General features: G+C 34.4%; 1 protein-coding gene across 2 annotated transcripts in view; it reads right to left on the bottom strand.

Annotated features, from left to right (window-relative positions):
* AP3B1 (adaptor related protein complex 3 subunit beta 1) overlaps positions 1–21,255 on the bottom strand; it is a 243,083-nt gene that overhangs the window by 75,121 nt on the left and 146,707 nt on the right. For both annotated transcript variants that reach the window (XM_045197878.3, XM_024563519.3), the window contains exons 19-21: positions 16,838–16,979; positions 13,453–13,591; positions 5,245–5,317 (exon numbers count right to left, since the gene is read on the bottom strand). In XM_045197878.3, the coding sequence (XP_045053813.2) occupies positions 5,245–5,317; positions 13,453–13,591; positions 16,838–16,979 (354 nt within the window). The remainder of the gene's footprint in view (positions 1–5,244; positions 5,318–13,452; positions 13,592–16,837; positions 16,980–21,255) is intronic.

Below are 21,255 nucleotides of genomic sequence, written 5' to 3'. Positions count from 1 at the left end.
TACCTAGAGCATAGCAAGTGTTTATTTAATAGATGTATTCTGAATGAAGATACAGATTCAGTACTTGCAGTTTCCCTGATCTGCAGTGTGTACTGAACAAGTAACATCTGCAGATTATAATGTGCCTCTAATATAAAACTTACGAAATGTGTCTGCCTTACCTTCAAAATTAATCTAATTCTCATAGCTAAGAACTCAAGCAGCTGGAGACTAATTTGTAGTTTTTGGTCAACAAATTGCTTGCTATGGACAGTGGAGAATTATTGAAGCTAATAAGCAGCATATAATGAATCAGTATTTTAAGAGCCATTATTAACAATGCTTTTCTCCCATAACACTCCACTTGTCTGCATCTGTAAGCTCAGATCATACTTCTGCCACAAGCCTTGGTAGCTTTTTAATTGGTTTATGTTTCCCTCCGCATTTTTATTACTGTACTTTGCACTTCTATATCTCTTATATAAGTTGTTACTTGTTCAGGTAATCTGGGTCCCTGACTAGATTAGCCTCTGGAAGAGAATGACTAAATACTATTTATCTGTTCTAGCACCTAGCAGATGATCCACAAACATGGGCAACAATGATTTAAAAAGATTTCAAGTATCATTTCTGCAAAAAATTTTTTAAAGAAATAGTTTTTGGTATTAAAAAAAACAAATACATACTATGTTGAATTAAAATAAATGTAAGTTGGGATGAAATTGCCCTTAAAATTAAAAAAATATTTACAATTTTTTTTAACTTAATATTTAAGAAAACCTTTGTTTCTACATAAAAATGGATTAATAATGAATCAAACAATAAAAATTATATCACTTTACAGGTTTCTCACTTTTCTTTAGCTGCTGGTAAATAAAGAGTCAAATATAAAGAGAAAATTTAATTAGTGTATTCTAGTATCTTCTAACATTTACTCTTAATTCCTTTTTAAATGTGCTTGACTATTGCTGTAAACTGTAAAAGTTACAAATCTATGTAAAATATTCATCATCACAGAAAGATGTAAAATATAAAATAAAAGTCTCTCTACTTTTTCCTAGTTCAGTCCTGTACGCTGAAGGGGCTGGAGCTATCATAGTTGTTTCCTCTGTAGCCTTCCAGAAATACAAGATGTACAATTATGCTTGTGTCTGTGTTCAGGAGATAGCTCTTCCTTTAATCCTTTTTTGTTTGTTTTAAAAGATTTTATTTATTCACTTTTAGAGAAAGGGGGAGGGAGGGAAAAAGAGAGGATGAGATACATCAATATGAGAGAAAAACACTGACTGGTTGCCTCTCATATGTGCCCCGATGTGGGACTGAACCCGAAACCCAGGCATCTGCCCTGACCAGGAATTGAACTGGTGACCCTTCGCTTTGTGGGACAATGTCCAATCAACTGAGCCACACTGGTCAGGGCTACTCCTTTTTTTTTTCTTTCCCCAAAACAAGTGGAATCAGGCTCTACATGTTATCTTTAAAAAAAAAAATTACAGTATTTTGGATATATAATTAGCAGATGGAGATTTGTCCCATTTTTGTTAAGGATTAGATCATTCTATTGGTAGACATTTTGTTTGTTTTCAGGATTTTGCAGTAACAAATAATGTTGCAATGAAATTTTTATTAAAAACTTGCATATTTTATTAATTTAACAAATATTTACTGGGTACCCACACTAAGAATAGTAGTGAGCAAGACAGACAAGGATACTATTCTCATGCAACCTGAATCCAGTTGGGTGAGAAAGACAATAAACAAGTAATAAAGATATTTAACAGAATTTCAGAGGACTTCCGGCCAAGATGGAGGCATAGGTAGACACACTGTGCCTCCTTGCACAACCAAAAGAAGGACAACAACAATTTAAAAACAAAAAACAACCACAACTGACAGAAAACTGAACTGTATGGAAGTCTGACAACCAAGGAGTTAAAGAAACATTCACCCAGAGCAGTAGGAGGGGCGGAGCCGGGCAGCCGGGCAGCCGGGCAGAGAGGACTCTCGGCAAGGCCGAGGCTGCTGGACCCAGTGAGGCGGCGGATTGGGGGGTGGGGAGGTGGGCAAGGCTGCAGCTGGTGGAGAAGGCAATCCCACATTAGCATGCGGATAAAGTGGGAGGAACAACTGGAGAACAAACAGACCACACAACACAGGGCTCCAGCACAGGGAAATAAAGCCTCAAACCACTGACTGAAAACACCTGTGGGGGTTGAGGCACCTGCAGGAGAAACTCTCAGCCTCACAGGAGAGTTCATTGGAGGGACCCACAGGGTGTTAGAACATACACAAGCCCACCCACCCGGGAATCAGCACCAGAAGGGCACAAGTTTGCTTGTGGGTAGTGGGGGAAGTGACTGAAATCCAGCAGAGAGTAGAGCAAGTGACAATGTTCCCTCTTGGACCCCTTCCCCACATACAGCATCACAACACAGCAACATGAGTTACCCTGCCCTAGTGAACACCTAAGGCTCTGCCCCTTACTATATAACAAGTCTGCTCTGAACACCCCCCCCCCCCCCGCAAAAAGGCCCAAATGAAAGAACAGATCAAAGCTCCAGAAAAAATACAGCTAAGTGATGAAGAGATAGCCAAACCATCAGATGCACAGTTCAAAATACTGGTAATCAGGATGCTCACAGAATTGGTTGAATTTCGTTGCAAATTAGATGAAAAAATGCAGGCTAAGCTAAGTGAAATCAAGGAAAATGTACACGGAACCAATAGTGATGGGAAGGAAACTAGGACGCAAATCAACAGTGTGGACCAGAAGGAAGAAAGAAACATTCAACTAGAAAAGAATAAAGAAAGAAGAATTCAAAAAAAGGAGGAGGCTTAGGAACCTCCAGGACATCTTTAAATGTTCCAACATCTGAATTATAGGGGTATCAGAGGGAGAAGAGGAAGAGCGACAAATTGAAAACTTATTTGAACAAATAATGAAGGAGAACTTCCCCAATCTGGCAAAGGAAATAGACTTCAGGAAGTCCAGGAAACTCAGAGAATCCCAAAGAACTTGGACCCAAGGAGGAACACACCAAGGCAGATTATAATTATATTACCCAAGATTAAAAATAAGGAGAGAATCTTAGAAGCAGTAAGAGAAAAGGAGACAGTTACCTACAAAGGAGTTCCCATAAGACTGTCACCTGATTTCTCAAAAGAGACCTTACAGGCAAGAAGGGGCTAGAAAGAAGTATTCCAAGTCATGAAAAGCAAGGACCTACATGCAAGATTACTCTATCCAACAAAGCTTTCGTTTAGAATGGAAGGGCAGATAAAATGCCTCTCAGATAAGGTCAAGTTAAAGGAGTTCATCATCACCAAGCCCTTATTATAGGATAAGTTAAAGGGATTCATCTGAGAAAAAGAAGATAAAAAAATATGAACAGTAAGAATGACAGCAAACTCAGTTATTAACAACCACACCTAAAACAAAAACAAAAGCAAACTAAGCAAACAACTAGAACAGGAACAGAACCATAGAAATGGAGATCACATGGAGGGTTATCAACAAGGGAGTCAGAGGGGTAGAAAGGGAGAAAAGGTACAGAGAATAAGTAGCATAAATGGTAGGTAGTTAAGGTAATAAATAGACAGGGGGAAGTTAAGAACAATATAGGAAATGTAGAAGCCAAAGAACTTATATGTATGACCCATGGACATGAATTAAAGGGGGGGAATGTGGGTGGGGGGGTGTGCAGGGCAGAGGGGAATAAAGGGGAGAAAATGGAACAACTGTAATAGCATAATCAATAAAATATTTTAAAAAGATATTTAACAGAATTTCAGATAGTGAAAAATGTCATGAAGATGGAGTTATTAGTGAAGATGTGTAAGAGAGGTTGACTTCTGAGCTGGGATTTGAAAGATAAGAAGCAGCTTGCCCTCAGAAGATCTGGAAGAAATGTTCTTAGCATGGGGAACAGCAGAACAAGTGCCCCTGGAAGGAATGAGACTGGTATATTTCAGAAATGCAAAGGAACAAAACAGATAAAAGGTAGGCAGGAGTCAGATCATATAAGGTCTAAGAAACCTAGGAATGTGGATGTTCATGTAAGTATAAAATTAAACTCTTAATTTAAAATTAAACTATGTAAAATTAAAGGGTCTAAAACAAGGATGAAATGAGATCTGATCTTGCTGGTTTATCTGTATGATAAATTCCTAGAATTAATAGGTGAAAATTGATAGGTGTGTGCAATTTAAGTTATGAGAGATATTATTATAACGACTGCATAAAGCTATACCTATTTATATACCTATCAAAAACATACGTAGAATGCTTTTTTCTCTAACCCTTGGTAATAACGGATGCCGCTTTAAAATCTTTGCCAATAGGTGAAAAATGATGTAAACTTTAAAACTTCATCAACAGGTGAAACTTATTCAAATTTGGCTCCAATTTTAATTTCTCTATATTAACTATGTTTCTGTTTTATACATTTTAATTTCTCTATATTAAGAATTTGTCACGAGACAGTCCAGGTAAATAATATAAATACAACAGCTGTATATTCTGTTTAGTAGAATAACACAACCTACAGACATAATTCACCTCTAGCATGGAAAAACTATCTTGAAAAATGATGGTAGTTTCATATTCATGAAACCTTACTTGTTACTCTTCTTCTAGTGCAAAATGTACCTACCAACAAAGTCAATTCCATTCTCTCTCTCTCACAATGAAGGAGATGATGAATATACATTTTGAATACTTGGGTTAGTATAGTTGTAGGATTCTAAATTCCTAGAAGTGGATTTGCTGAGACAAAAACATTTTTTTGCAGTTAAATAGGTACAGCCACAATGGCTGCCAAAATCTTTTTGTACCCAATTCTACTGACATCAAAGTGTGGCAACAGGAAGATGGTAGTATCCTTTACATTTTCATTACTTCCCTAACTCCCTACCTCCTTAAGTTAGATGTCTCAGTCCCCACAGCCAACATTTAACAATGCAGAAGTTGTGAGATATGGGTAAGTATTTACTGAAACAAGTATAAAGTATTAAAGCAAAAGATCTTAAAATTAATTTGGTGCACCTTTATTTGAGTAATTATATTTATTCAAGTGACACAAAACTGATATGCTGAATAGATGAAAAAAGATATTAACAGTATCAATTTCTAAAATTTTCTGGCTGTATTTATCCATAATTTTTTCATAATAGATGTTAATGTACTTCGAGACACATAAATAAAAAGTACTCTAAAAACAAAAATACCACTAAACACAAAATAAATATTTAAACTTTAATACTTACAATCATCTAAATCTAGAAGTGAAACATCTTTGGTAACAGGATTTCTGTCTTGCTTTGTGTTTTTTTCTTTCTCCTGTAAGATAAGAAATATTTCATTTACTGTATGTTGTTTTAAAAATCTGTGAGGTATCCTTTAACATGTCAAAGCAAACATTTTTCCTCTGCATAGTCTTCCCTCCAAAATATTAAGCTTTTTTATGGTTACACAAAATGTTTTTTGAATCAAATTTTTTATTTCGGTTAGCATACAGCATTTCTTTTCCACCATGCAAACTGTTAATTATTTTTAAACATTTTGTGTTTAAACATTGTAAAGAACCTTCAGAAGAAAACTTAAAAGGGAACTAATTGTTTTATAATCTGACAACTTTCTGCTAAGATGAAAATGTACTGTTTGTGTACTTTGGCAGAAAGTGCACAAACACTATTGAAAATAATTTTTAAACAAGTTGACTTGAGAAAAATGAACACTCAAACTATATATGCTCAGTCTGAGAAGGTCAATGGCTTGTGATAGATTAGCCTTGCTGAGATATAGTTTGTGACATGCGTTGTACCAGGTACATAGTATTTCAATACTGGGTGTGTCAGATTTCTGCCAAAGGTAATTCATTAAAATCTATAAATGACATTTTCAGGCTCTTGCTCTTTAAGAGTTGAAAAGGATTCATTTACTTTCTTTGCTGTTTTCCTTTGGGGAGAATATGTATTTCAAAACATATCCGTGCATAATTAGGGCTTCCACCACCTCAGATTTGCATATTCAGTCTACTATGTTTTTGAAATGTGGATAACCATGGACTAGAAAACACTGTCTCTAAGGCTGAGGTGTTCGTGACAGTTTGCTTAGAGATACAGAAAAAAATATGTAATCTTAAAAACAAATTAAGTACAGTATTGAGTCGCATCATCAGCAATTCAAGAACAACAAATAGGGCATTAGGGCAATAGATGTATTTGGATCAAAGTTACTTACCTTTATAATCTATACTTTTACATTGAATCTCTAATTAAAGGCCAAAACTTAAAATTTTTACTAAAATGTTTCTGTTTGTTCCTTCCTTCGTTTAGTCATTAATAGATATGTTTAGAATTTTTAATATGTACCAGATTCTGTGCTATGCAATACAAGTTAATGGATCTAAGATAAGACATAGTCCTTGCCTTCATATAACTTATAATCTACCAAAGTTTATAGCTTATTGTTTATGGGAAGTATTACAAATATGTTTGAAGTATTTTTCTAACCATGAAAGCTATCATTAAACAAAAAGCACATTACCCCCATTTAAAGTTTACACCATGTCAGAGCTACTACTACACCATGCGTGAATGAACAAGAGCAAATACATCAAATTATAGCATAGGTAACATTTTAAAATAATTTTAAGTTCTGCTTGTTTTTCTTCTAATGCCTAACTCAGAAAAATATATTTTCCAGGCTCCCACAATAATACACACTAAAACACTAACTAAAAACATCAGCATTGATTTTCTTCCTCAAAATAATTATTTCTGCTACTGAAAACTCCAAATCAACCAAATGGGTTTTAATTTTCATTAGTTATTTATAAACAACATTTGCCCCTCTCTCCACACCACAAATGAATACCAATTTCTAGGACTAAGGAAAAAAAAACAGAAGAAATGTTAATTTTGAAGCTGAAATGTAGAAGTTGTAAGTAATAAAAACGTGTTCAGAAAGCAAATGCCATCTCAACTAGAATATCGTTCCTGTGAAGAAAGAACATGTAACAGAAAGAGCTTATCACCATGTGACTTATCAAAATGCTACGCTGAGCACAACGGGTGCAGCTTCCTCTAAGCTACCATGGTGTATGACTGTCTCCATGGAACTGTAACCTCCCCACCTGAAAAATCAGAGCCCCATCAAGTCGAGATAAAGTCAAAGCTGTAGGCAAGTCTATACCTTATTTTCTACTTCACAGCTAAGAGTCTGTAACAATATCTATTAAACACACATCAGGTCACATACAACACAGGACAGACTGCATGTGAAATTGGGATAAAGCCTAAAACAGAAAGAAAAACGGCTTTCAAAAGGACAGAATTTCATTGACTTTCTGAGAACAGCAAATAACCAGTGACTGAAATACAACATTAGCAATAGATAATGGTCATTTCTACTAAATTGAAAAAGCCTTGCATTCTGAATCAAGGCTATAAAAAGCTTCATGATGTGTTTGGCATTCCTCTCTTATGTTATATTTCATTTTTCATTTTAAAAAATCCATAGTAAGTTCAAAACATTTTCATACTTAAAGGATCTACTATAAAAATAAAAATCTGAATTCTAAACAAAGAAGTTAAGAGCTCTATTCCATCAAACATTTCTCCATTTGCAATTCATCTTGGTAATAGAGACAGAACCTGGGTAAATGCATATAGGACTTGAGGCAGGAGATTTTTCTTGCTCAATGCATAATTCATGTGCTCCGCCTGCAAAGTGTGTAAAATGAGAATTTCACACCGCAGCATGAGCCATGGAGCTGCAGAGAAAAGGCAGATGAAATCATATTTTACTGTGTGAATTTTATTTCTTACCCTCCCAATATTTATACAAAACCATCATTGACAAACCAAACACACTGACAGATCACCCACTGTTTCCATTGTGTTAGTACTTGAGAGGAGATCAGGCAGAAACAGACAATTTGTTTTTGTATATTTTTTTAAATAGAGAATTAGATTTTTAGCAGCTGAGTGACTGTATTAGACTTTTGTAAGGACAACAGTAACTGATCTTAAAATCTCACTGTAAAAATACCTAGTTATCAATTCATCATCCTCAAATCTCCATTTTGTTTCTATGGTATTCAATTATACTCCTTCACACATCAACATTTTCAAAATAAAATACAAAGTCACAGGGTTAAGTAACTGATTTCTATTTAATATATTTCATTTCAAATAATAAATAAAGATGCTGGAAATTCTTACTAAGCTCCAAATAATATAAGTAAAATTATGTTATAATATCTGTAGTTTTTTTAAATGTATTATGCATGTTTATTTTCATGCTGATTTAAAGGGACCAAGAAAAAAAAACAAACATCTTACATGACAAGCATCCAATATGTCTCCTAAGAAGAAATTATTGTAAAGAAGTTTGAAATTTTAAACTATAGAATAAGATTAGTATATAAAGTTTGCCCAACCTATACCATGCTTTGAAATCAACAATAATTGTGATGTTTAGCCTTACAAGGCAAGATATTTGCATGAAATATTTTCAATTAAAATTACCAACCAAGGACAATTTAATGACTCTCTTGCTTTCAAGTCATCCAACAGATTTGGTTTTAAAAACCTGAGGCTCACACTTACCCTGTGCTTTAAACTAAAAGTACATTACCAGTAAACTGAGGTTTTTTATAAGTTAAAAATTAGTCTAAACTGTTACATAAATCTTTCCTATTACATTATATCTACTTCAATACAAAAGCTTACTTAAAGGCATTCACAATTATTTAAAGATCTCAAATGAAGTGAAATAATATTTCGGTTCTGGAGAACTTAAAATATAAACTAAACTGGGAAAGATATAAATTGAAAGAGGCAAGGTTTTAAATTATGAGTAAAAACCGATATTTTACAATATTCACAGACATTACAGAATTGCAACATACATAAATGCTTGTGAAAACACAAGTAAAACTTGTTTCCTATATCTCAAATAGGACACAAAACCAATCAGAAAATAGTTCCTTTCACTCTTACCCAAAATCTATTTCAGAACACATGCCAAATTTTCGTTAAACCCAATTATTTTGGGCAAAAAAATTTCATATTACATATATTTCAGAAACAAACACCTAAAAATAAAAATATGCTTGCCTATCAAGATAATGTAACTAAAAAGAACAAGATAATTATATTTGGTCATTAATGACAATATCTGATCTCAAATAAGAACACCTCTCAATCAGTGATACAATTAAACAAACATACCAACAGAATAGAATATATGACTATCGTTTTGTGTCTTATGGACCTGTTAGGGCATGGTGTCAAATGACAAACACTTCAGGAACATAATTTCATAGTGGTTCTCACCCTTTGTCCCTATACCATTCACATGAGTAATACCCCCTCATCAATAACGTTTCTTATTCCATGCCATATTCTCAACTAGGAGAAGTAAGGAGACCACCCTCTGATATGGGGCCATTTTCTCCTCAGCTTATGTTTCTGTAATTAGAGAAACAGTATAAAAGGAAAAACAAAGACACAGAAGCGGGAAAACATACAGCACGTTAGGAGAACCACAAAGAGTACACTGGGATCAAAACACAGGGAACGCAATGGAGGTTAAGTCTGGAAGGGGAAGTTTGGACTTGCTAGCTGGGGGAAGTTTACTAAACTCGAATGCTAAGGGAGCATCTTTATAGGTAATGCGAGCATTAAGCTGGAGCTGCAAAGGCCTGGGGCTGGGGAAGCTCTGAGATCGACCAGTGGCAATGATCTATGAGTCAGGCAATAAAGAACTGATCTACAATGATGGTAGTAGGAAAATGAGAAACAGATCTGAGAAATAATACACAGAATCTCTATGACTTGGCAACTCTGTGAACATACACGATGAGAGAGGAAACGAAGCCAACCCTGGGGCCACAAATCTGGAAGATCTGGGATAAAGAATTCTGGTACCAAATGGTACAGCATGTCATCTTTGGGCTATATCAATAGGTTTGGGAAACCAGTAGCTCCTGATGGATCTAAGAATTTGTTTTTAATTTGGGAAGAAAAGTTACAGCTGTTGTAAGCACTTAGAGAGGTTTTCATGGAGGAATTCACACAAAAGTTTTAGTTGAAACTACAGGAGTCAATGGGTCTCACAACAAGAAAAATGTAGAGAAAAAAAGACTAAAATTAAATTAATTCACATTAATTTTTTATTAATGTAATACATTTTAAATTAAATTATTGGGGTGACATTGGTTAATAAGATTATACAGGTTTCAAGTGTACAATTCTATCCTATATACAGATGATATATCATAATTCATATTTTTGAAAGATAATGTATACTAAGCACTAACTCTGGGGCAATATTCACACTTGGGTGTCAGAAAGTGGTAAAAGTGAAGCAATCAAAAGAAAGGCAAAGAAGTCAGAAGAAAAGGAATGCAGAGAGTTTCGAGTAGGTAGGGGAAGAAAAGGATAATTACTGCAAGAAGGCCACTGGGTGAGAGATGATCCCGGGTGACTTTTCACAGTGCAGTATCTGTAGGAAGTGATAGGAGTGAAAACCAACTTCAAAGGGACTAAGAAATAACTGTGTTAAGAGCTAGTGGATGGAGAATATCTACACTATTTTTCTAAACTCTCATTGTCACACACTCACTCTGTCTCTATTCTACTCTCTCCTTCCCCTCTCTTTTTAAATGTTGGGAAAAACTTGAGTGCCTTGGTTAGCAGAGGAGGCATTAGTGGAGAAAAAGACTGAAGGTGCAAAGGAAGCAGATGATTCTCAACAAGACAAGGCCAAAAGGAAGTAGGACTTATTCTTGGTTAAGAAGACTTGGATCACTTACTCAGAGCTAGTCAAAGAAAAAGGATGGTAAATAGATTGTGTGTTAGACAGCAGAGTGGCAGGAGACGTTTCCAGCACGGGGTAGCTCAGGATTCTGCAGAAAGTGGATGAGATCACAGGCTGCAAGTAAGGGGTCAATCTGGAATATTGACTTATATCTTGAATGGTATAAAAAGAGTTTAAAAAAGGAGACCTAAGTGTTATTATAACAACAAATTTTGGGTTCCTTTGGTGTTCTATAATGCCAACATTGTTGGTCTCTCATGAACTTAATGTTCAAGTTAAAAAATGTTAACACTGATGTTTCATATTTATATAGTGCTTTACAATGATTTTCCACATTTGATTTTTTAAAGCAGCACTTGAAAGAAGTGGGGTTGGTATTAGCATTTCTCCAGTACAGATGAGGAAACCTTAGTACAACACTATGCCTATCCCATAGGACCATTATATTCAAGGTACTTCATGTTCTCATTTTCATGCTCAGTATTACAAGAACACATTGTCCAAATAATAGAAATGGAATAGAAAGAGTAAAAGTATAGACTTAGTTTGGCTGCAGATTTAAAGTATATGAATTTTCAGCACTAAAATGCTGTCATGCTAAATTAAGGTAAAGCACCCACCATCTGCCTTCATTACTCATAATTTCAAGCAGAAGCCACAACACTTGGTGCAAGGAAGACTTTTCTACAATTACAGGGTTGTCCATTATTAGAAAATTGATATACTTGTAATTGCATGGTATACTCCAAAATCACTCAGAAAGAAATGGAAAGAAAACAATAGTTATGGTGGCGCCAAGGTGCAGAATATTCCAACTGATAAATTAAACTATCCTCTGTATTATAGAAAGAAAAAAGATATTCTAATATAGAGAAAATAAGCCACATAAGCAAAACATACAGACATGAAAATATCAACATGAGTAACACCCGAATTTCTCAAGAGTCTTGGCTCATTGCAATATTTTAAAATTTCATACTGATATTCTACAGGAAAATATTTTCAATTATTCAGAGATTTAATCTGGTCACTAATAGTCTTTGACAAGAACCAAGCTGAAGAGATGACGTGGGCACCTCTGTGGCTTTTCAGTCCTAAAGCCCTGCTTCCAATACTATACGGGCATTAAAGTCTCTCATTTTTCAGCTTTTGCAAAACTTCATAAGAATAACACATTTTAATTCCACCCACTGGACATTCACTGATTTCTTGTGTGGTTATTTTAACAATACTGATTTCTTATTCTTGGTTATACTTACTGTCAATTTCTAAAGCTCCTTTATTTTATTTTAAATAACATCTTAAGCATTTTTTATAATTTCATATAAGTAGGAAATGAGAAGATATCAAACTCACTATGCAATAAGATTTTATACAAGGCCAGATTAATAAATCTAAAAATCCATAAGGTTTTATGTAAATTTTTGAAGCAGGAATCTTAGATATATAATATATAGACACAAGTTTTAAACATAAATTCACATTTAAAATAGGTTTTACTATATGCAAGAATATTTCAAAGAAGGTTAAGACAAATATTAGCCAATTTTTAAACATGTTTATTCTTTAACAATAAATCTCTAGATAAGGGAGGGAAATTATATACGTCAATGGATTTATTTTCATCCTTGGTCACTCAGATGACTTATTAAAGAAATTGGTAAGTACAAAGGAAATAAATGGAAACAAAATTAAGTATAATATTTGTTTTTGATTTCAAATATTCTCTCATTATATAGAAAATATTTTCATTTCTAAAAGAGGATTTATCAATGATAAATGTTTAGTTTCATCAAATGTGTTTCAGAAAAAAATTGAATTCAATTGAAAAGATAAGATTTGACCATATTTTCAACATATCGAATACAGTTTATTTGAAAAACAAAACTACTACATTTGAAGTCTAGCATCAACATGACCCATTTATAGGAAGGGAATAAAAATTAGAGACCAGAAAGGTATGTATTAAATCTAAATTTTATATTATTACTAACTGTATTTTTGCAATTTATACTTTGTTTTTGCTGCTAAGCAGACAAGGTTAAAGGTTAAAAACATATCAAAAAGCATTACATAAGTGGTTCTTACTTTTGTTGTTAAATACAGGGCTACTGAATTTTTATTACTGAAGGGATATATCTCCATTGATTAAACCTTTAAAAATATCCTATTATCCAAAATACCTGATTTTTTACAAAAGAGTATTAGTCTCAATTTCTTACGCCGCATGTACATTTATATTCCTTTGGTCAATACTATTTCTGTATTTCCTTTTACTTCCTTTTAGCAAAAGCCTCCCTTGTCACATCCTACCTAGCCAAGAACAACAAAGACTGTACTCATACACACTGAGCTCTCTTAATTTCAATGGCAAAGGATGAAGTTAAAACATGTTTCTATATTCTCTGAAGGGTTGAGTTACAAGAGATGCCATGATCTAGAAAAAAAATAATATAAAATCATAGGTGTGGATGAATGAAGAGAAAGTTTATTTTAGTTGTCAGTGAAATGTTAAATTTCCTTCTTAGTTTCTTGATTTTCTACAAAATACTAATTTTCAGAAATATTTATTCTCATGAAATATTTATGGGGAAAAGGCTATAAAAATACTTACTTTCCATTACAACAAATGTGTAACCTCTTACCTTGGTGACTTTTCTGGATTTAGATTCACTTTCTGATTCTGATTCCGATTCTGAAGAACTGTCTTCTATTGAACTAGATTCTGCACTGGAAGATTCTGAAGTTTCAGATTTTTCATTCTCTTTCTCCCCATCGGAATCACTATGTATAATAATAAATTTTGAAATATCAACTTTAAATCCTTTATATAACAAGTTTAAGTAGTTTAAAAAATCAAATGGCGAATGTTGCTGTATTTGTCCATTTTACCCATAAATCAGAAACGTTACTAGAGAAGAGTATTTCACTGAGAGCCACTTCTTTTTAGTATTTAACAAAATGATAAATATGGTTTCAAAATCCCAGAATATATTAGTGAAGTAACAATAAAAGTTGTATTATCTATAACCAGATAAAGCAGAACCCATTCAAAACCAATTATAGGAGTACATCATACACCCTCAAATGCAGAAGATCATAAAATAACCTAAATGATTTCCTAAGCAGAAAAAAAAATAGTAATTAAATGTTTGATTTACCAGGAATATACATTAGGTGCTAACAGTAAAACTTCAAAGATACTTGAGCTGATTTTAAAATGCTGTCTCAAAATACTTAGTATTCATTAATAAATTTAAGTATTTATACATGTACTTTTGCTAATATAACTTGCATTTTATAAGTTTTTCAAAGAAAATTATTTACATATGTTCCTAAATGTGACCCTAAAACATATTATGAGAAAATGTTAACCAATTCAAAAGAGAATTTTTCTCATGCACTAAATGTTACTAAAAAGTAATATATCAGATAGAAACTTTCTTAAATTTTGATTTCATCTTTTTTTCCATTACCATTTAGTCCCCTTGTATCCCCCTTCACTCCCAACAATCACCACACTGTTGTCCATGTCCATGAGTCCTTTTTCCCTTTTGCTCAAATAATTAAATCTAAGTGCTGATGCCATCCATTTATTTGTTCACTCCCTCTCTCACAAAACGAATACTTATCGACTGCCCATCGTGTGTTGGCACTGTTGGTGCCGAGGATAACAATGGTTAGTAAGACACAGACGATCGCCATGTGCCTTCCTTACAGAGTCCACGGTCCACTGGAAGACACGGGGAAATCAGGTGGCACTGACAACGAAGTACGGCAAGTAATAAAGTACAGTGTGTCATGAGAACACGTGTGGGGTCATCACAACAAACTTAATGAAAACTGGGAAGGCTTCCTAGAAGAAACACGTAAGTTGAGAAATAGGAATAAGGCAGGCAGAGGGTAGGGAGGTAGTTCTCCAAGAAACGATTACATGTACGATAGCCAAAAGGTCTCAGGGGAAAAGAGATGCCTTGTGGTCTTTGACATTTTCTCAAAACCAAAGGTGTAGCTCTCCTTACAGTGCATGTGTGTTTAAGACTCCAGCTTGTGCCAGGTATGTTAGGAACGTCATACCAATCACCTAATTTAGTCATTCCACCATATTTTTACTGGGTGCATTATCATCCTGTAATATTCAGGAAAGTTAAGTAACTTGCTCAAGGGCACACAGACAGGAGGGCTGAGATGTAATTTGAACTCATGCCTGCCTTACTCTAAAGACTGCATTTCCCCTACTGCACTGTACTATGGCCCTTCAACCGAAAACATTTTGGAGTATAAAATTCAAATTTAGTCATAAATACTTATGACTACCAAAGGGTGGTTTTGATGATTCTTAAAGCTCCTTAGCTTAAAAAAACTATCATACAGTTATACTGGCAAAGTTTTAAAAATAATTCTAAGAGAAGGCAGAAAAAAATATGGGACAGAGTGGTGAGGCAAGGGAAGAATCAATATTTCCTAGAATTGATTTTTTGTGGGGGAAATATGATGGCTGTTTATTAAAAATGGAGTCATGGTAACATCTCAGAGCACATGTAATTATATTTGATGACTAAAAAATATGTTGTTGTTTTCCCCTAGCAAAGAATGGCAATTTATTATCCCCAATTCAATGCTTAAAACATGTACTTAAAAATATAAGGTTTAGAATGCATCTGAGATTCCCTTTGATGTAATAAACAATTCTTTTAAATTCAAACATGGGTAAAAAGAAAAGTCCATTTCTGAAGGAAAAGAATAATGAAACTAATCTAATACATGATTATAAATTTCTGGCATAGTGGCTTTTGCTCTCTGGAAAGACATTTAGTGCAATGAACCCAAACTTTCCTTTCCTAGGAATAAGATACTTCTTATAAACTATGCAATCATAGCTACTCTGGTATTAAACCAGAACTACAGAATTTCTCTCAAAGAAAAGGCTATTTACAAACCAAGTAACTCCTTTGTTGCAACAAGGGGTAGTTCTGAACATATTTAACTTACAGCTTTTGAGATAAGATTTTAAAGGTAAAAGTGTTATTTTGTTATGCATCACTCAATTTTGATGGGTAATTATTGTTTACCTTACTATTTAGAGTTTCAGATGTTAATCTAATGAAAAGAATTTACTGGTAACTAGCTTTTTAACTTTGCAATGATGAAAAGCCTGTATTAATTTAACCTACAGATTTCATTTGTTCTGAACAGGAAAAACAATATAAATCACTTTTAAAATCATTAAATCCTGACTTAAATTAATAAAGTCATAATTAGGGTATTATGCTGTGTTTGTTATGGAAGTGGCAGGGCGAGCGGCTTTAATTACTGTCTGTAATAAAAGGAGCAGAGCGCGCACTGCGCCCCAATCAGTGCTGTCAGCCACGACTGAGCGGGGCTGCAAGCTCATCAAGTGAGTGGGCAGCGGGCTCCCGGGGAAAGGGCCATCATGTCTGCAGAGGCCGCGTGCTGACAGCAGTGGGGAAAACAGACTCTTACAATCCAAGGTATCAGCCCCAGTTACTTAAAATTTTAATGACACTTTAATGCATGATAATGTTGTTGATAATGGGAGATCTTAAAAAGCACTAACACTTATATATCTTATGACCGTCTTCCTTCACAGCCCCTGACTCTAATATTTGGATCATAATCTTTTTAATATAACATTATTTAGAAAAATCAATTGTCTTGGCTAATAACGGCAAAGTGTTGAAGGATTTAATTTTAGCCCTCAGCAAAATTGCTACAGAAGGTAATTAAGTGTTTCATACCTATTGCTTGATCACTTAACTCAGCCTTCCAAGGTTATACCAATTTTTGAAATATAGCCCCAAGATTTGTTCAAGTTCAAAATGGAAACTAAGCATTGTAAGTAGTAGGATAACGTAAATTAGTATTCTAAATTAATTTAACAAGACTTAATATCTGTTCAGGAAAATATACACACACTTATTTTTCTCACTCTAGAATTAAAGGGAAATGTTAGTCTGGCAGCAAATACCACAGAATATTTTTGAAGAAAATTCTGAGAAAATAATTTACCCTTTCTCTTTGGTTTTGGAGCTCCTCTTGGCTGTTCTTCTGTTCATCACGGATTCACTCCCACTGGAGGAGTCCTCACTGCTGTCACCACTGCTGTCTCCTTCCTCGTCCTGCTCTCCACTTTCACTTTCAGATTCACTCTCTGAAAAAACAGAACCAGGTGCTCTTTGATTTATAGCCATTTAATTACACATAAGGACACAAGTAACTGTTAATATTCATCACAAATGAAACCAGATGTTGAATTTTAGTTTACGGAACACCACTTTTTACACTTCTATTTCCATACTCCAATCATGCAGACTTCCGGGGCCCTGCAGCAAGGTGAGTGTGGAGGGACTCCACAAGACACAGAGGGGATCTGACAACGACGGGAAAAGCAAAGAAAGATGAAGCAAGTAAGTAAACCAAACCTGAGAGAATCTCGCTTTTCAAATCCGTATCTAGCTATGGCAAAAACTTTAAAAAAATGATATAAGGATAATATAAGGATAAGTAATTTTTAATTCTTCTGTTGATAATAGGAAATTTAATTTAGAGAAGAAAAAGTTAACAGTTGAGTCTTAAGAACAAATTTTGAGAAGGAAGTAAGCCATTCAAATCATCTCCAAACATTTCCAAATCCAAAAGCAACAAGCAAAATTACTAAAGTTATTACTTCTTTTAGCTAGCACAGGAGTTTTCCACAGGTCAAAGAGATGGTAAAATTACACTGAAGAACTATACATTTAAATGTTTTATGTATCAATTATGGTATACTAGGAATCTTTGGCAGAAGTGCTACATACAGTATATTTATGTGTACCTTAATAATGAAGCATATTTTTTTTTACCATTTGAAATTATTACAGTTACAGAATTGTATTCTAGATAAAGACGACACACTGTTGCCCCTACAGTGGTCTATCTGATGTAGTGCCCTTAGGCAGAAATAGAACCAGTGGTTAAAATATTATTCTAATGAGTTAATATCTATTTTATGAGGATTTTTGTACCACACAGTAAAAAGCTAGGAGTATCTATATTCTTTTGGAATGACTTGTATTAGTTAAAAACATGGGTTCTTAAGTTGGAATGCATGGTTCACTTCTAGCTTCACGACTTTCCAAGTGTAGGACTAAGCAAGTTATTTGAACTGTCTGGGTCTCAGTTTCCTTTTCTGTACACAGGGATAATACTAGCTACATTACAGAGGTGTTATAAAGATTAAATGATATGCAACATGTAAAGAAGATTCAGATATAACAGTGCCTGCCCTGTAGTAAGGCATTTATTATTATGGGCTTTTACAAACAGCAAAATTTATTTTACCAAAACTCTACAAAGACAAAACTGCTGAATAAAGATATTCTGAATTTTCTGCGATATCGAAGTTGCACACATGTACATATATAACTCAGACAACTGGCCTATGCCATAAATCATGAAAAGAAATTATAGCATCTGAATTACTCTCATGTTAATCACATGGGAGTTAAATACAAATCTGAATCCAGTTCACATCAGATACCATTACTTAAATTTTCAGGTTAGTAAAATCCTGAGGGCATTTGTTTGTTGTAAAAAGACTTGCTCAATGAGAGACTAATCTCATAACTTCTAGTGAGAAAAGTTATCTTTTTCCTCTGGTAGCTAGAGTGGAACTATTGTAACATAACTCACTACTGTATGTATTCAGACAAACCTATGAAAAGTCTTAGTTTTAATAAAATATTTCAAATATGTTTTGAAAAAGGTTAGACTATGAACAGGCATAAACTTGTGAATAAATGGAATGGAGACAGATATCCATATGGTATACTTAACTACACAAACAGGTCTTTCTCAATGGTATAAATCTGTACTGAAATTTCATATTTTTTAAAAGCAGATCTCTGGATTGAAGTATTTTCTCTAGTTCTCAACTTATTACTTCAGAAAGTAATGTACCACAGATTAATTGATCAGAAACTAAAAACAAAGATTTTGAGAAGGGAAACAGGAAAAAAAATGAGTGAATTACTTTAGAGTATGGCAGTGGATGACCAAGTAATAGGGAGGGACCTTAGTTCCTTAAGGAATAAAAGTTTTAGAAGAAAGATGGGTCATTTGATTTTGGGTCAGATATGTCTATTAGGTTAACTGTAATAAGTGTTAGAAAGTAATTCCAATATATTTTTCATTATGTGAATCACTCATAGAATTTTAATACTGCCGGGACTTAAAAAACATCTAAGTTCCAGTTCAGATGGTGACCCAACATTCATATCATGGGTGTGCCAGAAGGAGAATAGAAGAGCAAGAAATTGAAAACCTATTTGAAAAAATAATGAAAGAAAACTTCCCTAATCTGTTGAAAGAACTAGACACACAAGTCCAAGAAGCACACAATCTCTCAAACAAGATGAATGCAATGAGGCCCACACCAAGACACATAATTAAAATGCAAAAGGTTAAAGACAAAGAGAGAATATTAAAAGCAGCAAGAGAAAACCAGGTAGGTACCTCAAAGGAGTTCCCATAAGACTATCAGCTGATTTCTCAACAAAACTTTGCAGGCCAGAAGTGAGTGGCAAGAAATATTCAAAGTGAGGAAAAGTAAGTACCTAGAATCAAGATTACTCTACTCAGCAAAGCTATCATCTAGAATCAAAGGACATACAAAGAGCTTCCTAGACAAGAAAAAGCCAAAGTAGTTCATCACCACCAAACCGGTATTATATGAAGTATTAAAGGGTCGTCTTTAAGAAGAGAAAAAAGGAGAAGATGGGTGACAAGTAGGAAGAAGCCAAGCCCACTTGCTACTGCCCCCAACTCGGATACTCAGCTGACCTTCCAAAAAATAAACTAAATATTCAATGGAATCTTAGCTGATAATGAAGTTTAGAAGCCAAGGAGTACAGAAGACACTTCACAACAGGTGGCAGGTGAAGGTGATACAGGCGGTGCTGCGAGAAGTTGGGCGAACCACCCTGGAACCAGGAGCTGAAAAGAGCTCAAGGTAGATACGGAAAGAGAAGACAGAAGGCAAACACCAAACTGTGCTGATACAAACTCCACCTCATTTCTCTCCAGAATTTGCGTTATTTTTTCCTTTCGCATAGCCTTTTAATATTTCTTCTTTTGCTTCAACTGTATTCCAGCTAATTCACTATCTTTGCCCTTTTTTATTATTTAGATTTAGATTTTTATATTATTTTTAAATTTTATTTCTATTTCAAATCTCACCTTGTATCCCTCCCTTATCTTGCTCCATTTTGCCTTCTTCCTGCCCTGTCTTATTTTTGTTGTCAATTTTATTTTCTCCCACTCTACGCCTTGTTCCTATTCCTTCTTCATACTATTTCTCCTCCCTCTATCCTCTCAAAATCATTCTACCTTCCTCTAGTTAGCTCACATTCTTTTTTCACCCTTATATAATATTATTTTCTTTCCACCTCTATAAATTGTGGCTTGTTTGGTGTGGATATTATAGTTATTGCTGGTCTTCTTCAACTGTATTCATATTCATTCACTATTTCTTTTATTTCAAATCTCATAGTTATTCTCCCCCTGTTGTAGTCCATTTTGCCATCCTCCTGCTTTGGCTTTTTGGAGTTTGTAATTTTTTTCCCCTTTCTTATCCTTGACTCTATTTCTTACTCTTACTATTTCTCTTCCCTCTACCTCCTCAAAATCATTTTTCTTTACTGAGGACATCTCATATTCTCTTTTCTCTTTTGTATAATATTCTTATTCTCTTTCCACCTTTATTAATCTTTGCTCAGCTGTTGTTATTGACCCTGCAGTGGTTTTTTGGCATTGTTCTTTCCTTTGGTTCACTACTTTTTAAATCTTATTTAAACCTCATATTATACTCTTTCCTTTTCTTACTCCATGTTCTTATCACCCTTCCCTGTCTTACTTAAGTTTTAAATTTTATTTTTTCCCTTCCTTTGCCTTGTTTCTATTCCCTACTCTTATTATTTTTCTCCCTCTTCTCACTCAAAATCATTTTTCTCTCCTTAAGTCATTTCATATTCCATTTTCCTATCTTACCATATTCTCAATCTCTCTCCACCCTTATTAATATTTGCTCAAATGCTGTTGATATTGCTAATGTAACGGGGTATTTTTGCTGGTGTGGGTTTAGTTTTCTGGGTAGTATTGCTTTGTTAACCAGCACATGTACAACAGCATGTAAGATGAGGTAGGGGTTGTGACTCCCAGTCAGACAGCTGGAGGGGAGAACCCATCAACGAATAATCCATCAGTAATCAAAGCCCAAATGGCAAGAGAGCCCACATAAAATGAATAAAGGGTAACCCTAGAGCATCCAGATCAGGAGATCAAAGAGATTGTATGACTGAGTCCACAGAACTCCCACCACAGACATCCACCTCACAAAGAGCAACCTAAGATGCAGAAACAAACAAAAAGAATCACCTAAAATGGGGAAA

This window comes from Desmodus rotundus, chromosome 1 (genome assembly GCF_022682495.2).
Source record: "Desmodus rotundus isolate HL8 chromosome 1, HLdesRot8A.1, whole genome shotgun sequence".
In the NCBI taxonomy this organism is placed as follows: Eukaryota; Metazoa; Chordata; class Mammalia; order Chiroptera; family Phyllostomidae; genus Desmodus; species Desmodus rotundus.
The sequence above is the reverse complement of the archived record's forward strand: the minus strand, read 5'-3'. Positions and strand labels throughout refer to the sequence as shown.